The 22640-nt window shown below is 35.7% G+C and overlaps 2 protein-coding genes across 2 annotated transcripts in view; one reads left to right on the forward strand and one right to left on the reverse strand.

Annotated features, from left to right (window-relative positions):
- The window catches only part of LOC129001206 (nuclear receptor coactivator 2), a 277483-nt gene that overhangs the window by 46671 nt on the left and 208172 nt on the right, over positions 1-22640 (forward strand). The gene's annotated exons all lie outside the window — the stretch shown is intronic.
- On the reverse strand, positions 17014-20586 carry LOC129000411 (uncharacterized). The gene has a single exon (XM_054427375.1). It carries the CDS (start codon positions 20584-20586, stop codon positions 17014-17016), a length of 3573 nt encoding a protein of 1190 aa, XP_054283350.1.

Here is a 22640-nt window from a genome sequence, read left to right on the forward strand (position 1 = left end):
CTTTGTGTATATCACTACAGTATCATTATTATCATTATCAATTGAGATGGGAACGCCCCCTAGGTGTATATTCTAACCAATATGAATGTAGAGTGGAGTGAGCAGATAAGTATTTAAATTCTATACATTCATTGTTTCCCTTTATCACTGTTGTCATACTTATTATATTAAATATCATTTATCAAACATGCCCTCTTGTAGGTTTGCCATCCTTATGACCAAGGAAGTTCATCTATATTTGTTACAAGGAAGTAAGATATATTTGTTTTTGATAATGCTTGATCGTTTTGAAGTTCTCCGTCCTTTTTTACAGGTTTTTTTACCAATTTCAAAAACTTCACAACATAATGGAACGATGCCGATTATCCCATGTTAGCCTCAATAGTTTCCTTTATCTGGTATGACGTAAGAGTCGACATTAATATACTTGCTCCATCGTTATGTCACACATAAACCTTCTGCTTTCAGATGCTTTTGTGTATAATGCCTATTTTTCTTCTTCAAATTGTCGACTCTCTCTTTATTCTTTCGTGACACTAGGTTCATGTAAACGCACTGTTCTTAACGTCCTACGACCCTTTATGTTTCCCCACTGTTTGTTTTGACACAACTCTCGGACCATTGGACATCCACTGTGATGATCTCAGCTTTAGCATTGTTTTGGCTGTGGAAAGCTTCTATTTCGGTCGTCTAATGCGACTCGGACATGATCAAACACATCTGGGCCGCTCCGGCTGACTGGGACAAACACATTGCTTAAATGCGATTGTTGAAACCGCCGTGGTTTTATCCGCCAAAATAATAGTTGTATCTGTCGGTCTTATAGCGCTGAGTGACACACATAGTGCTGCTAAACTGTCCCCCTAGTTGTTAGTTTTCATTTGTATTTACAAGAATTGTCAAACGCGTACATCTAAATATTGTTCGATTCGATGCAACTTCAATCATCCATCGTCCATTATAAAATTATTTCTGGAATGAGCCCGGACCGTAAGAATAGATTTACAAGAGTCAACCCCAGTAACTTGTCTCTAACATCCATTTGGACCTGATCAATAAATTGATGTATAAAGTGCTTTATTGTATATCCTTATCAAATCAGATTTTTTATTTCCATTAATTATCTATGTTTACAAAAAAATCTTCCTGGTAGAAATATTTCTCATTCAGCCAATGCTCTTCGACTAAATAAATATTTATGATGCGTTTTGAACTTAAATAAGATATTGCAACTGAAAATTCGCTTGGTGTGCAGGGTTGTTGAAACTAGGTATAAACTTTTCACACTTCCTCTTGTTATATTCCTCACCGCCACTTCTCAGACTAGTAGTCCCTTGCAATAGCAGTGTTTGTAGCTCGTTGCTCGTAGAGTGGAGGCGCGGAGTCGCGGACAGTAGCAGTATCAATATGTATGGGGTCGCATTAACCTTTGGCCGGTCTGCCGCGTATTAATCAGACACATTATTATTTATGTATGCGCAGTCATAACAATAGAAGTTCACACCACACCGCTCCGGTCTCGGAGCTCCGCCACACTTCGTATCACTGTTGCTATACAACTGATGGCGGCTTCTATGCGTGTTGGGTTAAACACGTTCTGATTGTCCAAATTCAACATTTTGATTCTAGACGGCTTTTTTCGTTTATTTGATTTAGTATTAATGTACCAGGGATAACACTTTCAGTATGGAAAGTCGGGAATTAGTATTGAATTTCAAAATGGTCTCTAAAAGTCGGATTTAGTCTTTATTTTGATATCAAAGTCGGGAGTTTTCATGATTTTGCCACAATCGCGCTAGACAACGATCATGTTTCCGTAACCGCGGGAGATGATGATGATGTCTACACGATTGCGAAACATTTTCACGATCCAAAAAAAATCAAATTGGCTAGTTAGAATTTTTCAGTGCTAGTTAGAATTGGTCATCATCTAGTTCGATAGGATAATTAAAAAAAGCTTCCTTGCTGAAATGCCATTGGCACCTCGCATGCATTACATTTCCTTTTTATGGAACAACTCTGGACTGTTATTCACGCGTACCTGTTCTTAAAAGGATATTTATATTATAATAGCCCATCTTTGGAAGGTCTAATCATTCATCGTTTAGTGCATTTTACACTTGACACTGTCTTAAAGTCGATCGTTGGTTTGCAACGTGAAATCGTCTTAGTTTTAACATTGATCGCACACAAAAAGATACTATGGCTTTTCTTGGGTAATTAATTGTTACTTAAACGAACTTAATATCGTTTTAAAGTCTTTGAATTAAATGGAGCCACTTATTATTTCTCATAATCATGCTTAAAAAATCTTCAACGATTCTTAGAAAATCTCAAAATCTGAATTTAGGTAAAGGTTCTGAACACCGCGTTGACAGCACAGAATAACGCGCAGCTTCACTAATGATCCTGTGATACTACTCGTAGTTGGAGAAGATATTTAAGTGATCATCTCAAATAAGCTTGATGTTTATTTTAATTTAGGGATTCATAATTTTGGTTCACAAGATTGTAAGGTGACCTATTTTATAATTTCCATTTACAATGTTATCTACATAGGTTAGTAAAAGAAATCGTTACATCAAATATGTTTTCTCTGCTCTTCTCAACTAACAGTAATTAACTAACCATAACAATTTTCTCCTTGACTTTATACATGAAATATTACACATACATACATTTAACCTACTCGTGTCATAAACATCTTGGTACTGAATAACTATTGGTGTCAAGGCTTTAAATGACAGTTGCCAGTTCTGAAGAGCCAGATGAAGAGATTTTTGAGTTGGCTAGCGGCCATATTGATTCAAGGTCATCTGCTATCTCTCGGCATACTTGATATCGGTCTTTAAGGTCATATTGTCAAATTGAACCGACATTACGCATACCCAACAGCAATTTATGACACAGTTAATTTTCTACGGTTGGGTGTAATGAGCGATATTTCTTTATTGGTTGCGATAGCGGCGCGGCGTGTTTATACAGGTGGGATTACAGCATGGATTAAACATACTCCCACAGGCTGTAATTGTGTTGTTTGATACATGGTTGATACATAATCTTATGTTGTTTTGGCGTGTTTTAATGTGTTATGTACAGTAGTAGTGACACTGTTAAAGAATGTTATCAGCCTAGATACACACATATTGTGTATTTTAGTATCATTTCGGCCTGTAAAATATTAATACAATTTCAATACAACTAGATCGTCAATGACCGCAACAATAATAAAGGCATTTAAAACCACTTTGAAATAACTATAATACTTGGAAGTTTTATAGGGATTCCAGTTGTATGTAAACTGGGTGCTCTTAACAGGAATTTCGTGATTTAAGTTATTCCACGTTCCATGTTCATGGTGTGATTGACTATCCCTAAGGGCCGGACTACACGAGCGTATGAAACGCCGCCGACCGTCTGCTTTTTTTGCAGAGCCAATAGCTTTATATGATGTGGACTACATGAGCGTTTTGTCTGCCTGGCGAGGACGCGTAATTCAGGCGTTCGGCAGATCTAAGGCCCCGTTTATGCACCAAGTGCGGGAGCGGTGCGATAGCGGGCCCGCTCCCGCTGTAAATGAGTCTGTTTATGCACGAAGAGCGATAGCGGTAGCGGTTGGTTAAAGGAGAATGGAAGGGGGACACAGTCTTGCCAACTCAAACTCTGCCAAATAATTAACACAACTATTTGTCCTAAGTGCACGTGCGCGTGGGTCAAGTTGGCAACCCTGGCTTCAGCCCAAGCAACCGCTGCGATTCCTAACTACACAGCGGGCGAATTAGAAATCGCAGCGGGAGGTCAACCGCTATCGCTATCGCTCTTGGTGCATAAACAGCCCCATTTAACTCAATGGTGTTAGAAATCGCTCCCGCTGTCGCTACCGCTACCGCACTTGGTGCATAAACGGGGCCTAACGCATCTGGATGCGTAGCGGGCAGATCGTCGGCTCGCCGGACTACACGTAGCGGCAACTAGCATTTCTCCTGCGCGTTGGTTGATACATCCCTCCCCTCACTTTGGCAAGTCCAATTCTGCACTACTTGTTGTAATTGGAGTAGTTTTTTGATTGTTTTTTGTAACTTCTTGATCAGCACGTGTTATTAAATTTACGGAAAGTAGCCTAAATAAAAGAAACGTCTTATAACACTTAAAATGGTTTTTTGTGTCTCAATATTTGTATTTGTTTTGCTGAAAAAAATTTCTGAGTACATTCTATGGAAACATTACTTGAAACTGCCCTGGTAGGTATTTCGATAGTAACATAAATTACTCAAATACAATTCCTATTGAATGACTTATTAAATGTTTTTATAAAAGAAGGATGTCATTAAAACGAGAACAGTTCTATCTTTAATTACAACTATTTCAAATTATACTGATTAAGAGCTGATAATAGATAATTCCATTACCCCGTTATTTCTGCTTGGGTTTAGATAATGTATATCATTGCTGTTTATTCCAATGTTAAAATGTTGTTCTCAGACTTTTCATAAACCCTGTAATAATTGCTGGGTAATCATTAGCAACCATTTTAAAAATTCCGGCGAATGGTGTTTTTGGTGTTGTTGTGGAGACTGTTATAGGAGTTAGCAGTTTCCATAATATTTTAAACTTGTTGTTTTTAACCATCCTCTTGAAACTATGAGACATCATTGTCCAGTTAATACGAGCCTGCTGGCGCGATAGCTTCTCATGATATCTAAACCTTGATAAGCCCACTATCAGTTACTTGACCGTGTGGGCCGCATTTGCTCAAACCACAGTCATCAAGGGTGGCCCTGGACTTTGTAGCCACAAAACAATATTCAAAATAGTTTCCTGGTATCTTGTTTAAGCTATTTTCTAATTGGCTTACGATTTATTGTTTTGTATTCATGTGTTAAACCATAGATTAAAAGGAGTAGACACTCTTTTAATACTAATTAATCTATGGTTAAACATAACAGTTATTGAAATATTTGCTTATATGCTAGTCATAGATATTGAGACTGATTTAGCCACTATTTTAGGCTTTGTAAGTGCAATTTAGAACATAACGAAATTGAGTCGGAAGGAGCATTATTTTAACTCTTCGATATGGTCAGATTCATAATAGTACAACTTCGCTATGGTCAATCTTTTCCCTATGTTGACATATTCATATAGTGACCAGAAACTCAACTCACAAAATGAAGGCCATGGTTTTGTGGATCATAGTTGTATTGTAAGTACTAATGCAAAATCATGTTGGTACAACAACTGCAATATCATGTCTAAAGCATTTAAACGTGTTAATTTACATAGGTTTTTAACTATCGTTGTAATTGCGATTATTTTTGTTTTTGATATTTTATGATGACCGGTGTGAACTGAGAGAAACACGAAAGTATAAATAGTGAATGGTGACAATTATTCGCTGTATTAGTGTCGAAAAGTATATTGTTGGTTTCAGGGTAATAGCCAAGCAAAATACGATTCTTTGGAAAAAGAAAAATCTCTATAATTGAGTCCTTACTAAAACGCAACGCCATAAATTAAACAAAACCCGTCTAATGGCCAAACAGCGAAGGCCAAAGTCGCATTTGACGACTTCCTGCGTTGGTTCACCGGTTTTATTGGTTTCGTGTGCGGGTTTTACGTCAAACCTTCACTGTTTCCTGCCATCACCCGCCACGGCGACATGCTGCGGACCAATCAGTTAAACTACTTAAATTGGATGGGTGTGATTATATGGGTGCTTGAAATAATCTTGTTCACAAATAATTAATGAGAATGTGTTTCAGCCTAAGAACTTATCATGGGAGTTTATGCCACGAAAGACTAGGATAATGTTTTTTTATTTCATTTTTGGCACTGTCGGGCTTATTCAAGAAATCTATTAGTGATGTAGGTCAAGTGACGTTGTCATGACGTTTCAGTAAGGTAATGAGTCTAGATGGGCTCCCCTAGGTAAGGGCCTATTCACACTGGGCCACCATGGTGGCGACACTGGTGGCCGCTCAAAATGTGCATGGACCACCAGTGCAGCTGCAGCCACAAAGCTCGCATTTGGACGTCGAAGAAGCAGGTGCTTAGCGTATAGTTTTTTTTTAATTGCGGAAACATAGGATAAAACGTAGTTTTAGGGTTCATCCGTTTTTAAGAGATAAAAATACCAGAGGGACTTTTTCCCTTCACTACCAAGACCCTATAAATAACCCTGACAAGTTTTACACAGTTTTACAAGTTTTAATGTTGTTTGGTTATGGGTTTTACGGTGGGATCATCTAGGAATTGAGTTGGTTCTTCAGTTACGTCTAAGAAAGAATACCATACGAATCATAATGCATGCATATCATATACGTACGCATTATGCGTACGTTACCAAAAACGGCAGCTCAGTGATCGATTGCTGTCACGTAATTCGTATTCGTACCGTAATGCCCTCTACTAGTGTCTCACTATTTATTAGATGTTGATGGCAAACAACATGAAACTCCTACCTATTTACAAGGTGTGATGAATATTCCCAGAGCCCCTTCGTCATACCACTATCTGAGGTGGAATCTCCAACACAGCTCCACCAGCCTCCCATCACGGCGTTACTGTTATCTCAATCACCTCATCTTTCACACCTCTCACCGCCGAACCTCTTGTGAATAAAAAAAATCTTCATGAAGAGGGATAAAATTACACAAATGGATTGTGTAAGATTTTTTGTACAAGTTGATAAGATAAGTTGTGTTTAACGTAATAGTTAACGTAGGTTTAAGTAAAAAAATCAAATTGTACGAACGCGCCTGTAGCTCAACATTCTTGCTGATGATATATGATGCATATAAACATCATACTTTATAAACTGTTCAAACTGAAAGAACTCGAGAACTTTGTCCCACAAAAAAACGTGCTTTTATAAAAATATGTAAGCTTTATTATGTTCTCTTAATTTAAAGTTCAGTTATTTTTAGCTTCGACTATTTTAATAGCTAATGGTTTTAGTTTTTAATAAAATGATTTCATACAAATTATTAGTGTAATGATTCAAAATTGGCTTTTTTAAGTAAAGCGAAGATCAAATATTAAATTTTGTTAGAAAAGACGGTTTTGTGGAATAAGTCTTTTCATTTTTACAAAATATGTAATAATAAAAAGGTAACAATAGCTAAAAGTGTCGAAAAGTAATTCACGAAAAAAAATTCTTAACATAACAGGTGGATCGAAGATTTGCCAGAATTTGATTTCAGCCTGAAAACTGTCTTGCAATTTTTATAAGAAGATTTATAATTTCCCATGTCCAAATACAGTTGTTTTCCGACGGTAAATAGGTCTACTGCTAAACAATAAATTATGTTTTTGTCCCTACTTTTATCTGGTCTAATAGGCGTTTTTTAACAACAAACATTAAAAACTATATGGACATGTTGTAGTTACATTAAAAAGGCATACGATTATTTGATACGTAACGTCATCTACGACAATCGTAGAAATTACTCATAGAAGCCACAGAAATTAACCCATCAAGCAGATTAGCTGTGGTCGCGCTCTTGGTGGAGTATGAGTAAATCCGGCCCGCAGGGCCAAAACAAGTGAGTGAACCACTCACAGAGTTGAACATCCGCCAACCTCGCTCCGTCACTTTCTGTTTAATTGTTCGACTAATCTACGTCTTCTGCACTGGCGATGGTTTGTCGACAGACCTTTAGTTTGGGAACAACTTGTCGTCAGAGTTATTCATTTGTTAGATGTTCCTGTTTTTCACTATCTGGTCAGTTTGTGTTGACACTTGTATGTTCTTTTGCGTGAAATAGAGATGTTTAGTTTTATTTTCGTTTTATAACCGTCTGTTTGTGTTCTTTGTGACACGCGTTGGCACATTAAAGAAACAGCGATGTTACATAAAGGATAATTTGTTTTCAAAATTGAAACTAAATAGATGTTACTGCCATTCTCTGTTTCGACAAAAATGAATAGTCATAGTCTAGTTTTCTGGTAAATGTAATTCGTTTTTCGTACCGATTCGTAATTTTAGTTTATGATATATCTCATCAACAAGCACCTGGGAAACGGCTAGTCTAGGTGTTAGGTCTATGCTTTATGGCTCAACTCTTGCCGATCACCAATGGTTGTTACGATGCAATTACCCAGTGGTTATGAAGCCTACCTTTAGTTGTACCACGGACTATCCTCTATGTCTGTGGTTGTACACTCCTGTTAAGATGACACAGGATTCTTCTCTAGTAGAACTGTCTCTTTATTGAGATCTACCTCCAACCAAATCCTTTTGAAATTTTAATATTATCCAACTAATCTACATGACATTGGCTTATGGCAATCTACTATCTGAGCATGTGTTTGTCTAAAAACGTCAAAAGTAAGATTTTCCAAAATGGAATCTTCTTCTACATTGCTGCAGAAGAACTGGAGATGCTAACGTTGATAAATTGTGTTTTAAGCTTATAAGAGTTCATTGCGAAGGATAAATATTTTAATTTTTGTTCATAAACTTTCCAAATGTTAGGTTATAAAAAGACCATGAACTAAATGTTGATAAATTTTCATTATAAACCAAAATATTAGTTTCTTGCTTTATTCAAGTGTAGTGTGGTGTATGAATATTTTATTTCGACCCATGTCCTCAAGTTTGCCAGATCTCCCCCACCAAATGTCACTGCGCCATTACAGATTTCACGGCAACAATCAACACCTTGTGGCCGTGTGATTGCGCGTGCGTGCAGCCTAGGCTCTATCATTATGTTCGGCCAAAAGTCGTAACTTGTATCGTGTAAGTGTTGTGGTTAGCTGTGTGGATTTCGTGTTCCTTGTTGCGAAAATATTTCGCGCTCAGTGGGGCACGTCAATATTGGGATTTCGACCCAAATTTTCCAAACTCGTTGAGATAAGACCACTACCAGATGATTTAACGGGGATGGTCAACTCCGCGTGATGGTCAGATCATGAATGAGGAATAGTTTTATGGCCCCCCATATGGTCCAGTTCAACTCCGTGCCGTAGTTCTAATATGTACGCTACCAATCAACCTTATAGGTTAGGTTAGGTTACAGTCCTATATTATGTAATTTATTACAGTTTCAAAATTCGAATATAAATTCCCAGCTTTCAGGGCTATGAGAGCTAAAATTAACGGAGTTGGGATATTCCTAAGTCCGATTTTAACCTAAATTTGGATTGATGATGTGGGATAGTTGATATATCACGTGTATAATTCTAAAGATCATGGATATCAGGGTCCAGTATTGAACTATGAGAAAGATATCATCTGTACTCAAATTCGAACTAGTGATAGAATCATAGGCGAACACCTTCGTCGTATGTATGAGATGAATATGACATAACTACTTCAGGATTATAATAAAAAAGAAAAGGTGGATATGTTCGATGGACAAGTTGTCGCTACCCAAAGACGTCACATTCAATAAAACTGTTCGAAAATAACAAGAAATGTCAGTAACAAAGTATCTAATTTGATCAGTTCGGAATTTCTGTTGATAAAGAACATGGCAAAGAAAGGAAAACGAACAAGTACTGTATAAAATGGTGGGTTGGTTAAAATTATTATTACCTCTCTTGCCTACTCACCAAGAATTCCCACGGAGATTCAAACTATATTTGTAAAGATGAAATGTTCTCAAATAGTGAATTACTTATTTTCGCCACCGATTTCAATTGTGACCTCAGCTACAAAGCTGGAAACGCAAAGAGCCAATTTGAGGCGACGCCCGAGTGAGCGGCAAGTTATAATGGTGTATTTTCCTACTATCAGTACTCGTCCAATTATTTTCCGCATTTGTCGAGAGTGTCATGAACTCTTAAGCGCTATTCTCCGCTTTAATGAGAAACAGCTTTACGAATAAATTATGGAAAAGAATTAATTGGGAAATGCGCTTTATAATGCGCGTGCATGAGTTGAAATCATCTATATTAAGAACATTGTAAGATGATAATCTTCTTTAGAATTAACTTTTATGCATTTTGCGATTTTTTTTTTAATTACTGTATTTATTTTGCGTTTCACAAATCAGACGCCTTAAATTCTTAACTTTTATTTGAAAATATGCTTATTTGCAATTAATTAAATAACGACTAAACAAGTCAGTGGTTTGAACGGCTTTTCAAATAATTCCGTCGTCGATTTGAAATAAACCCTTTTTTCATGTAAACTTGAGAGTTTTTCTAAGAAATGAGCAGTTTTTGATTTACTAGGTTGGAATTTTTCGTGTTTGTAATTAATGGAATGGTTTTCTCATGTGCCCATTATAATGTAAATGTCCACACCCCTCTTCACCCTTTATAATGTAACTGTACAAACCATATGTACCCTTTAAGTTATAATGAAACTGTACAAACTCTATGTACCCTTTATAATAAAACTGAACAAACACTATGTACCCTTTATAACGGAACTGCCCAAACTCCTATGTACCCTTTATAACGGAACTGCCCAAACCCTATGTACCCTTTATAACGGAACTGCCCAAACCCCTATGTACCCTTTATAACGGAACTGCCCAAACCCCTATGTACCCTTTATAACGGAACTGCCCAAACCCTATGTACCCTTTATAACGGAACTGCCCAAACCCTATGTACCCTTTATAATGAAACTCACCGAACCTTATGTTCCATTTATGATAAAACAGACCAAACCCTATTTCTCATTTATAATACAAGTGTCCAAACCCTATGAACCCTTTATAATGATATACCGATGAAGAAATGGTAACAGAATGTAGCCCACATGTTATCGAACAAACAACCTTGATATTGTTTGAGGTTAGCCTACAACTACAACCACTCAGCTACCCAGACAGTTAAAAACTTGTTCGCAAGATTTGAAATAGTCGAAAACCCCGTGAAAAGTCTTCGCTTGGTTCGATTGTTGGTTTGAAACAAACCAAATCAGATTTTGGCAAAACTTCTCCTACAAATGACAATTTTAATTTAGACCATTTTAATTCGTAGCTGGTGTAATAGATAGAAATAATCCCAGTTTCTACGAGAATCCATATTTTCCTCTTGTATTCTCCAGGTGACTCAGACCACTTCCCTGATCCTCATCCGACAGGTTTACTACCGTCTCTCCCACCACGGGTGTTCTGCCGCACACGCGCTCATAATATTTATGGTTGTATTATATAGAGATATATGTATTTATGGCAGTATGTTTTATTGGAGGACGTTTTTGTAATTGCAGCGTGACGTCACAGTTTAAGTGCTTATTTGCTTTTTCCGTGTGTACTCCTGTCTATATTGGTGTGATTCATACCGCTGGGACGAGGGTATCAAATCTACGTTAATATAATCCCTTCCCCAAAAAGTTGTAATACAATAAATATGAAGCGTTAACTTTTCAAATGCAGTACCATGATTCTCTACATATTTTTAAAAGCACTTTACATAAAATGTGAGTGGAGTTTGCCAAGTCAAGAAGTTTGTCTAGAGCTACGATTGTCAAGTGTTGGTGGCAAGCAGTATTTGTTGACTTGGGAATAATAGTTGTAACTTTCAAATAGTCCGATGGATAATTTATTTACAAACACCTGGTAATCATACACATATAAATTTACAGATTTATTTTTACTGTCACAGATATCTTGGTGTGAAGAAATTCCTTACGGTCTAAGAGCAAATATTTGTACCATATCAATAGTAGGTTCTTTCGTAATCTCTATAATGATGTTATTCTCCAGAAACGCTGACAGTGCAAACATGTGCTCTAATAACCGGGTGCAAAAGATGAATACTCTTTAGTTTTAAGGCAATAGCCTATATGCAAGGTCTTGCTGAAATTTATTCGGTTATAGGATGGCCAATCACTTATCTACATATCATATTGTGTAGGACTTCTATAAGCGTTTAATTACAGTAGTTAGATCGAATCGCACAACATTAGCAGTTTTAACACGTTCGATAAATCTATTGTCGTCACATGCCGATGTACAGCCTCATTGCCACTATCAGATCGTGGTTCTCCATATACAGCGGAGGTGAGGCAGAGGGAGTTCACGACACGACACGCGTGCACGTGTTGACACATGTCACATGACACAGCTGTCGTGGTGTTGGGGTGTGATCAACACGTATCTAGTGACGTCGGAAAATACGTGTCAGTAGTAGTCGTACTTTGTAGCTAGAGTAGGTAGGATAATTTAATTTAATATAATTGTACGTGGCTCATAAAATACCACTCGCACCAAACATGCAGAGTAGCGAATTTACATTTGCCTGATTGGATTTATACAGAACAATTTTTTAAACACGACTTATTTATTCCCCATTTAAATCACATAAGATTAAATGAGTTGCCTACTTATGTTTGTTGCTACGGGAGAGGGAAAAAGTTTGTTTCATCAAATTTTAACAGTGAATGATGAAATAAGTAAATTTGCCAAATTTGATTCAAAAAAATACATACAAAAAAAAGCAAACTATTCCAGTTTTCTTTTTCTCTGTAACGTTATTTGTACAACAATGCTTCAATCTACACAATTGTTTGTTTATTTTAGCTCTACACTATGGTTGTAATTAAAACTGGGCAAGGTTTATGGGGTAAGAATATGAAAAAAAACTAATTTTGAAAATTTAAAACCCCCGTAACACTTGTTCCCATGACTCAGATCTTGCTAGTTCGCAAATCCATTCAAGTTTATGCCACCCTCCAAATTTTATACAAATCGGACCAAAATTAAAGTTATCGTCCTCTCGGACACAAGTGTGTATGAAAGTTTACATACTTAAACATTTAAACGCGAATAGCGTGATGTTTTGGCCTCTGGAGACATCAAAATGAAAAAGTAAAACGGTCCTGGGTCTTACAATGAGACCTACGGCAATAGCTTCCTTATAGGGAAATCCGCTAAAAATCAAGATAATTGACAGATTTATCACCAGTTAATTTTATTAGACAAAAAGATACCTGCAAGTGTTTACAAAAGGTGCAAAACCGCATCTGTACTAGTTGAGTCAGTAGGTGAGTGAGGCACGACTGTAGATCACTTTTACCGTTCCAGTTGCCGGTTACCACGTCTCTCTTCGGTTACTGAACCGTCGTAACCGGTGACTTGACCTTCTCACTTCATGAGAACACATTATCAGAGAATATCCTGTATGTAATTGTAGCATGACTAAATGAGGCAATTCTTAAATTAAAGTGTACTAAAAACATCTGTTTTCAGGTATGAAACTACCCAGTGTTCCCGACCCGTAAGTGAGTAAGATAGGATCTATGAACCATAAAATAACAGTAGGATATATATGTATGTTGTACTTAGGGATCCAATAAGGCGTCTTATGGGAATGGATCCCCAAACATTCGGGATCCGTCCCCCCACCACTCTACCATCCAGGATCCCCCACCACCATCAAAGCAACGATGATATCAATGAGACTAGGATACTGATGTTTATTTGGGGGCTTACGTTCCTAAAAATCCCCCCATCGTTCGAAAATAATTAATTAACGATCAAGGTATTAACGATTATAGGCTAGGATATTGATGTTTATTCGGGGGCTTGCGTTCTTAAAAATCCCCCCCCCCCACCCCATCGTTCGAAAATAATTAATTAACGATCAAGGTATTAACGATCATAGGCTAAGATATTTATGTATTCATCCTAATCTGGGAGTTTATATAGGCTCTTATAGGAAAGACCTTTCTAAAAACCTTGGAGTTAACCCCATCGCTCGAAAATAATTAACGATCAAGGTATCAATTATCATGGACCTAAAAAAAATATAAAGGGACAAAAAATTGTAGTTCTGATGATGTCTTATAATTAAAATAGTTTAGCTAATTCATACATTGTTAATAAATGGACATTTGTTAGTAAATGTTTTACTTTATCAATTTATTTTATAAGTTTTTTAGTAAACGTAGTATCAGGAGTGTAGGGTTAGACAACTGCTTTGGAAATTAATTTTGATGTGTGTTGGATTTAAACACACCTGTTGTTCATTTACTACTTGAAGTGAAGACCAACTAGCTCTTTGTGTATATTTCTGTTGAATTTTTGTTATAACCTATTGACATTGCTGAAAGGCTACTCATATTCAGTGTCCATAATCAATTAAATGCTATTGTAGCTGGTTTTCTTCACAATTTCTGAGTTAAACATTAAGGTTTTTAATGCTTATGATATATTAAGTGATTCCGGAGTCTGCGATGTTTTACCTGTATCAGGCGAGCAGAAGTGGTCAGCAAACTGGTTTTACGGCAAACACTCGAGTCTCTTGTAGTAATTTTTGTACCAGGATGAGAGTTTACAAACGTATTTCAACGTGTTATCCATACAAGGAGCTCCAAATTGCTTAAAATAATAACTGAAGTTCTATTAGAATATGTGAAAAAAACACCACGTTAAGAGTTATTTTGTGAACGGATGTAGTTACGCCCTTAACAGACCATATGTCAATCAAAGGTTTTATACAGAGTTTTTCAAAATTTGAATTTAATATTGGCCGTCTTCCTGTGTTGGTAGTGATATTTTCATTATATTGCTGGTTCAAACTGCATCTCTGCCTGTATCAGGGGAGAAGAGGCGAGCAGCAAACTGGTTCAGCAAACACTGGTGCTCTTACCACAACATTATTACTTTGATGTTCAAAAGTGATCAAATTCATAGCGGTTTTGTGGAGGTGGTGTTCTGCTATAATAATGTTAGTGTTCAAATTACCAACATCAGTGACTCAGCTATTGCGAGTAACCAAAATAGTCATCTGTGTTGAACGAACTACCAGTTCTGATAACCCACCTAGGAAACCAAAAAGTGTAAAGTTATAATGTCTAGCTTGTGATATCATGCCAGAGTCAAAAGGAGAACCAGGCAGAATTGTATGTAATTCAATATATGATATATATGTAATATATTCAATATATGTCTGTTTGATGAAATATATGAACAAATGGTGTGAGTTACTTTTTCAACGACAATGCTAATAAGACAACCCAGTCCACAACCTTGGTGGTTTGATGTATGTTTATGGATATTTATGCAAAACCGAGTTCAATTTTGTATACTTGAACATACAGAACAGAACAGAACATACTTGAACAGATTTGTATACGCACAAACTGGTTCACACTGCGTCTGCCTGTATCGGGAGAGTAGTACTCAAACTGGTTCAGTAAAAACACCAATGCTTGATTTATTTGCCTTGCACCATTCCCAATGTAATCAAGCTTACATCTTTACCTACTTTTATTGTGTTGGTATAGCAGTGTCAATAAACGCCCAATGTTTCTACAGTGGTATTTTAGATGATACACATCCTTAATTGTTTCAAATGCCCAAGTTTCCTTAATGTCAGATTCGTGCGTATCCAATATGTTGTAAAAAGAACTCCTTGTATTATCAGTTCTGATATGTATCATGTGTATGAAGTCAAAATGGAGTTGCATAGACGAAGTTTAGATTCTATATGAGTTCTTAGATTGTTACATTGACTTTGAGGTGGAAAATTGAAACAACACCATATCACAAGTATCCTTTCCTGTACATGATCAACACATGTAACTTTAAAGGTAATGTTTAAACAAGCGTAATGGGAAATCCTAGGTTCAAGCTGGGGGTTTGAGATTTTGGGATAGAATAACAGCTATTTGAAAAAAAAAACTATTTATTTGAATCTAACAAGTTTTAAACAATAGTATCTTCATTACAAATAAACATTGTATCATTTAAGGAAAAATGATCAAAAGTTAAACAATCAATTGAGATGCCTGAGAATCCCTCTCTCAAACGATAGTCGATCTCGTCACTGTCGAAACCAGTTTTAGACTATGGTCCCTCAGTTGTGTCTATGTTGCTGGGCCAGACTCGTGATCACATGAAAACAGAGTGAAAAACATTTGCATTTAATATGTATAATCCAGTACTTGAATGCAAAAAGTCTATCATATCAACAATGTTTTGCTTATGAAATATATGTTTTCCAATACTCGAGCATACAACAATGTCATTGGTGTTATTGATAAATGAGTTTTGTTGCTTCAGACAATTCATTTCAGATTATAAAATTGAACAAGTAAATGTGATAATGAACCATTGGTTTAAAACACCTTAGACCATAGACCAACACAAGTAGACTTCATTGTCAATTTTGAAGCTCTTTTTATGTTTAGTTCACGTCCGGTGATTGCTAGTGTTGACGATATTTTTTTCTATCATGGTTAACTATATGTTTTACCGTTTGGTTATATAAATAAGGTATGAGTCATTGTTTTTGATTAGATCATTTGAAGATTGAAAATGTTTGAAATAACAATGAAGGAATTGTAAAAACCACGACATCTGCATTGTGAGGGACATAACTAAATAACTTCTTGATCAGCATTGTACGTGTTATTAAATTTACGGAAACTAAATAAAAGAAACGTCTTATAACACTTAAAAAATATATTTACGCTTATACTGTTACTCACAAGACGGTAAATATACATAACTAACATAAAAAATGGCTTTAGTTGTTCGAGGAATCTACTAATTTAGTATGTTTTATCTATGGTAAATAAGAGCATTCTAGATTCATTTGTTAATATATTATCATAATGGCTTTGGTTGATGTTTGGATTTTTGTCCTTGCGAAAAAAAAATGTTTAAGGCTCATACAAGTTGTCAAAACTATCCTTATGTGTTTGTTGAGTAAACTATTTTAGTTCTTATTTCAATGTGTTGTTGATTGAGAGTTTGGTTTTGATGTTTAACCTGCGTTTTAGTCTATATTAACACACAAAAAAGTAACAGCGGCCCTAGGGATCGTTTCCTCCCCATACCCAAGAGGTAGATCCGATATGGGCGTTAGCTTATACAGGGTGTCTTTTTAAATGTTTATTCCATATTCTCAATTCAAAAAGTTGAAGTTAAGAAAACATAAACAGTTGGTCAAAGTGTCTTACTTGAATGGAAAAAAAAACACCTTGTATTACGTGGATCGCCTTTCAGCCCTAGCCACGACTTTTTTAATGTGGTTTATATCCACTGCTGTTACTTTACAATCATAGATACATAAAAAACATATTGTACATTATGTGTTTTACACCTAAACAGTTAGTTTTCTTCTTTTCAATGGTGGTTCCTCCTGAAGTCGATAATGGCCGTATGGAAGAGTGTTGATTTTGTCTGGTAGAATGTATCTCTTGTCATCGTCAGCACTCAAAGTCACTTTGTTTATGGCAACAGTTGAAACGATATGCTTCTTCGATGAGATGATGTTGTTTATAGTGTAGGTAGACTCACGAGAATACAGACACTGGACGTAGTCTTCAAATTTTATCTTATTTTTCACAACAGATTTTTTGATTCCTTTGACTTTTTTGATGGAACTGTCTCTCTTGTCTATAGCGTACACCTTACTTCGTAGTCCTACAAAGGCTTTCATCACTTCACCACCTAATTCATCCTTAAACTTCCCAAGAACTTTTTTATTTTCCTCTGAAAACAGAGGATGGTCCTTGGGATAGTTGCTGGTGTCAAGATGAGTTTGAATCAATTTTAAGTCTTCATATAAATCTACTGTCTCAATCTCAAGAAAATAAGAGTCGGTATCCTGGTAGCAAAGTTTCACTCTGTCTCCGTAAAATGGCTTCAATACGTCGTAATAAAAGTCATACATTCGCACTTTACTTAAATCTAATATACTCATACCAATATAAATTGGTTTGTTCAATACAATCTTTGTCTTTCCCATGTGAATGCCTACTAAGTTTTCATTGTAGACGGTTCGATCGATAAAGTTGGGCTTTGAAATAAGTTTCTCAGCCTTTTTCGGATCTGACACTAACCTTATATCGAGTCTGTTTCGAACCTGTTCCATCGTCTTCCCATATATCGCATTGGACATCAATTTGTAAAAGTCTTTCTCGAATTCGTTGCATGCATTTTTTCTCTTTTCAGTGTTTAGATTAATGAAAGGTTTGAGCCAGTCTTTTTGTTTGAATTGAATTGCACGATGAATCTTTTTCAACTTCAATCCATGACTCAATGCTTGTTTTAGAGCTACATAATGTATCACATATTTTTCTTTGTCTTCAACTGTCGTTAAAAGTTTCTTATGTACACCTCCAGGTGGCACTTTTGTCTCTGCACAGAAAGGTAGATCAGCATGGTCATCGTGTAGTGTTTGTGGATATTCCAGGTCAACCTCAAGTATATATCCCTCGTCAGCGTCGTCGGGTATGGACTCAACATCAATTTCTAAATCATCACACCACTTGAGCCCAGCATAAGGGATATGACGACTTAATGCTTCCCCATATAAGTTATTTGCGTCAAGATAGATTAAATACTTGCTGGGCACATTAGGGTCTTTTGATATATACTTGTTGTTGGCTACGGCGTGACGTTTGATACACTGTGTGATCCCGCCTCGAATTCCCTTCTCGACCATCAAAAACATGTCCATGTCCTTAATGATTTCGAGTTGAATGCCTGTATATTTCAACATTGCATCCCATGCCAGTCCTGGTGTAGTAAAGTAGTAGGCAGGGTCTAAGTTGTAAGTCAATAGACAGGTTTTGCGGAAATTTTCAAATGCATCACACAGGATCAAGACGTCACATTTTACATAAATGTCAGAATACTCTCCTAATGTTTTTATATTGAATGTTATCCACACGTTTTCCGCATGACTGTAGTCTTCATCGCTTATCTCCTCTTCACTTAGTCTACTGTAAAATGCAGACTTTGGTGGAAGTTGTCTTTCTTCGAGTTTGTCGAATGAAGTCATGTAGTCATAGCAGAATATTCCTTTTTTTGTTAACATTTCGGTATTTTCAGGAAAATGTCTTTTTGTTTCAATAAAATCAGGTTTTGGTAGGTTATTTGCCAAGTTGCTGAGACTATCCTGCATAAATCTATAGGAATCTAAAAATCTCAATTCCATCACATTATTTTTGGCATGTTTGACTTTAACCATTTTTGAAAATGAGATGTATTTTTCTTCAGTGTTGGGTATAACTTTAATTTCATTTGTGTCATAGCCCAGTTCTCTGACGATAAAATGAGAGTCGTATCCTGACAGGTTGTGGATAAAGCAGGGCACAAAATGTTGATCTTGATAAAACAGATTGCAGTGTCTATGGGTGACTCCAAGATATTTCCCACTGATATGACAATGATTTCTTACCTTGCAGTTTTCCTGGGTAAAGTTTCCTTTGTTACAAACATGACAAGCAGTAGCAGCATCGAAGTCTTCTTGTTCCTTCTGCATAAGCTTAGGTACTTGAAGCTTCTTGTCGCCAAACAAAATCTTGTCTATAAATTGTATATCATCGTTCATGCTTTTTACAAAATGTTTGGCAGCGTCCTGTCCTCGATACACTCGCAGTTGTGTATGCTGATCCTCTGAGTCTTTTAACAAGTATGCATAGCTATAAGGTGTATGATGCTGATATGCACTTGTCCAAGATGTTTCTGGGTCACCATCACAAGCATGAACTGGTTGCAGTAGTGTTTCAAAGTCAGCATATATCACAAACCTAACTTTCTTTGAACGATGGTCATTTGTAAACGAAATGGTGTCGTAGGATGGAAATTCACATCGCTGAACTTTCGGACATTCAAGTTGATGAGCAATCAATTTTTCCTCAGCAGTTTTGTCATAGTAATCGTTAAAATGGGCAAAACAACGCTTACAAACCTTGATTTTACCGCAGTTGTTTGTAAATTGGGAATGAACTAATCTATTAAAATCGGTTATTAGGCAATAATGTGATGTATTGAGATCAGTAATGTACAATAAATCGAAGTGATTTTCCTTCTCTTCTTCACAAACCTTTAACGGGTAAACGTCAGCCTGTTCGGTTAGTCCAAATACGTTTACAGAAACACTGTTTGTTTTTTCGAAATGTTTGATCTCATCGAGTTTCACTGGGAATGAGATGCAGTTCCAATCATATTTATCTTCAAGTTCTTTGTTATTTATGTATTGGGACACTATCCAGGGTTCTTTGGTGACATGTTTTGACAGAATCGCGTACTTGAAACAAAAGTCATCAGAATTTCTAATGTTTATCACAGCTTTCCTATCAGAAATTCGTTTCGGAAGTTGAATGTGACGTGAGCCTCGCAAAGGGTTGTATCGATTGATCCTCAGCTCAACTCGTTTCACCTTACTAAAGGTCCATCCCGATTTCTTCATTTCACATTCACTTTTTTCCGTTCTCAAATTCTCAAACGCATCTTCAAGCATAGGATTTAAATCAGTAGTTTTATAAACGATAATGTTTTTTGTTTTAAAACTCCGTTCACAATTATCCCCAGCTATGTTTGTGAATTCAGATTCAACAAAGATGTTAAACTTAACAGCTGAGTAGGTGAGTAGAATAAATTGAATCTTTTCCACTATTGACAGTTTGAATTTCTTTAAAGCTGTATCAAGATCGCTAGAGTCTGGTTGAGCTACAAAAGTTTTGATTCTGCCTTTTAATGCTTTGTCAACCTCAACAAATGGTGACTCGTTTTCTTCATGTATTACTTTATTTTTTTGTAGAGCCTTGCCTCGACATGCAAATTTTTCGTGCTCTGTCAAGTGCAATCTTCTTCCAAACGCCTTTTTACAATCTTTACATACGTATTGTTTTTCCTCGACGTGAGATCGAAGGTGGCGCAGCATGTTATTACGTCGCGTAAAAGTCTTATCACAAATAGAGCAGGAGAACATAATGCTGAAATTCTGGTTAAGGAAAATCCAAATACACCTGCAAGTTTGTATGTATTTTCTAAGGACTAGATTCGATAAAAATGCAGAAGTCACTTAAAAATATGCCCTAAAATATTGTATTTTTAGGCTTTTAAAAGGATAAAGCTGAAAAGGTTAACATACAACACAATATAAAAACCCCACATAATAGCTAAAACGAAGTTCAATTTACAATTCATAAAAATGCTCCCTAAGATCATAGTAATAAAAAAATACTTAGGTTTTCTGCTACATAGGTGGGGTTTTTTTTTAATAGAAATGTTGATACATAAAACAATCAAATCTGCCAAATGTAATTGAAATATATCCATAAACATTGATTCATCCTCAGTTTACACTTTTTTTATTTTATCTGTAACTAGCTCATCAGTTTACTAAATTACTTTTAAGAAAGCTAGGTTTGAAAGAAATTGAGTAATTTAATGGGGATGGGATTAATTTCTACCACACAAAACCAGTTAGTCTGCACAAACTCATTCAAATAGATGTATACATTTGTAAGAATTTCATCAAATTATGATAATGTTTACTCGAGTTATCATACTAATGGACTCATACAAACAGTGTCTTGATCTCTAACAAACTTAACATGTCAAACTTAATCCTACGTAAAATAATTCAGCAATCGAATGTTTCCTGGAAAAGTTGTTGTCCTCAAAAACCACTGACACAAATTAATTGTCATCACACAGTACTAGTTTATGAGTTTTTAATTTATGTTTTTTTTTATAGTTGTATTATATAAATTTAAAAAAATATAATACTAAGTGCATTTGGCAACAAATCAATGAATAATAGTCTTTATTCAATAAAAAATATTTTTAACGAAAAATCTCAGATGGAGAAAGAACTTTTTTAATCTTATATACTAAGACACTATTGCAAAACTAATGACAGCTAGTGTGCCCATACTATTAGACTGAATTACATGTTGTTGGTACAAAATTGAAGATACTACCTGTAGATGTGCTGAATCTCTTTAGGCTAAAAAATAAGCGCAAAAATTAATTTGAAATAAAAAATAACATGGGTCTTATGGGTTGTGACATTGGTGATACGGTAACAACAAAATATAAACAAAAAATCAAATAATAAATTCCAATTACACGTTTTATTTACAGCATGGGTTGAAAATAGAGAAGTTTGCACAATACTTATAGTCGAGTCTTCAACCACATCGCCTTGTAATATGCATTGCTATAAATAACAGCGTGGTTTAAAATTGTGAGTGTATGAGAGTCTCGCGTCAAATTTATCGGAGATTTTGAAATGGTAGCCACTATTGAGTGTATTGTAGAGTTTTTGAAGAAACTTTTGTTTATGTAATATTTTCTGCTGTAATTTGATCACAGATATTAATTTAACAGCTACCATCTTAATGGAATGTGTCATTCAGAAACTGTATACATTAAATAAAATGGGGTGAATCTAAAAATGATAAATGTTTGAATGATTTTGCTTGCTAAACGTGTCAATCCGAGAGCTTAGCGAGGAGTATCATTTTCAATGGAGATGGACTGTGAAAATATAAGATTGCAATTGGTACAATGGATATAAATAACATTGTTTAATCAATGCATACAAAAACATCCAATAGTCAAGCTTATCATTTAGGGTCAAATACTAATTATGGTTCCAAACGTGTTTTTGGCAATATCATTGTTTCTAACACAGTTTGTTGTATATTTCCCTGAGCTGAAAACATTGTTTCAAAAATTATATATGCTTGGTTACAGATTAAACTTAAGTACTATCCATAAATCTCTGAGTAATTTAAATCTTATAAAATTTCAATTTCCTCTTAAAACACCATAACTAATGAAAAAATTTTTATATAAAAAATAACTCAAGCAATTTGAAATAAAATTTAGGATGACACCTTTATTCAAAATCACACAACTCACTGTAAAAAGTACGGTTAAAAAATATTTTCATCATACTGCAGCAAAAACAGCTACATGCGTTAC

This window comes from Macrosteles quadrilineatus, unplaced genomic scaffold (genome assembly GCF_028750875.1).
Source record: "Macrosteles quadrilineatus isolate MER2022 unplaced genomic scaffold, UCM_ALF_1.0 Scaffold_8__2_contigs__length_117827958, whole genome shotgun sequence".
In the NCBI taxonomy this organism is placed as follows: Eukaryota; Metazoa; Arthropoda; class Insecta; order Hemiptera; family Cicadellidae; genus Macrosteles; species Macrosteles quadrilineatus.

Coding starts and splice junctions, on each gene's coding strand:
- LOC129000411 (XM_054427375.1), bottom strand. CDS start 20,586: ATGCTGCGCCACCTTCGATCTCACGTCGAGGAAAAACAATACGTATGT.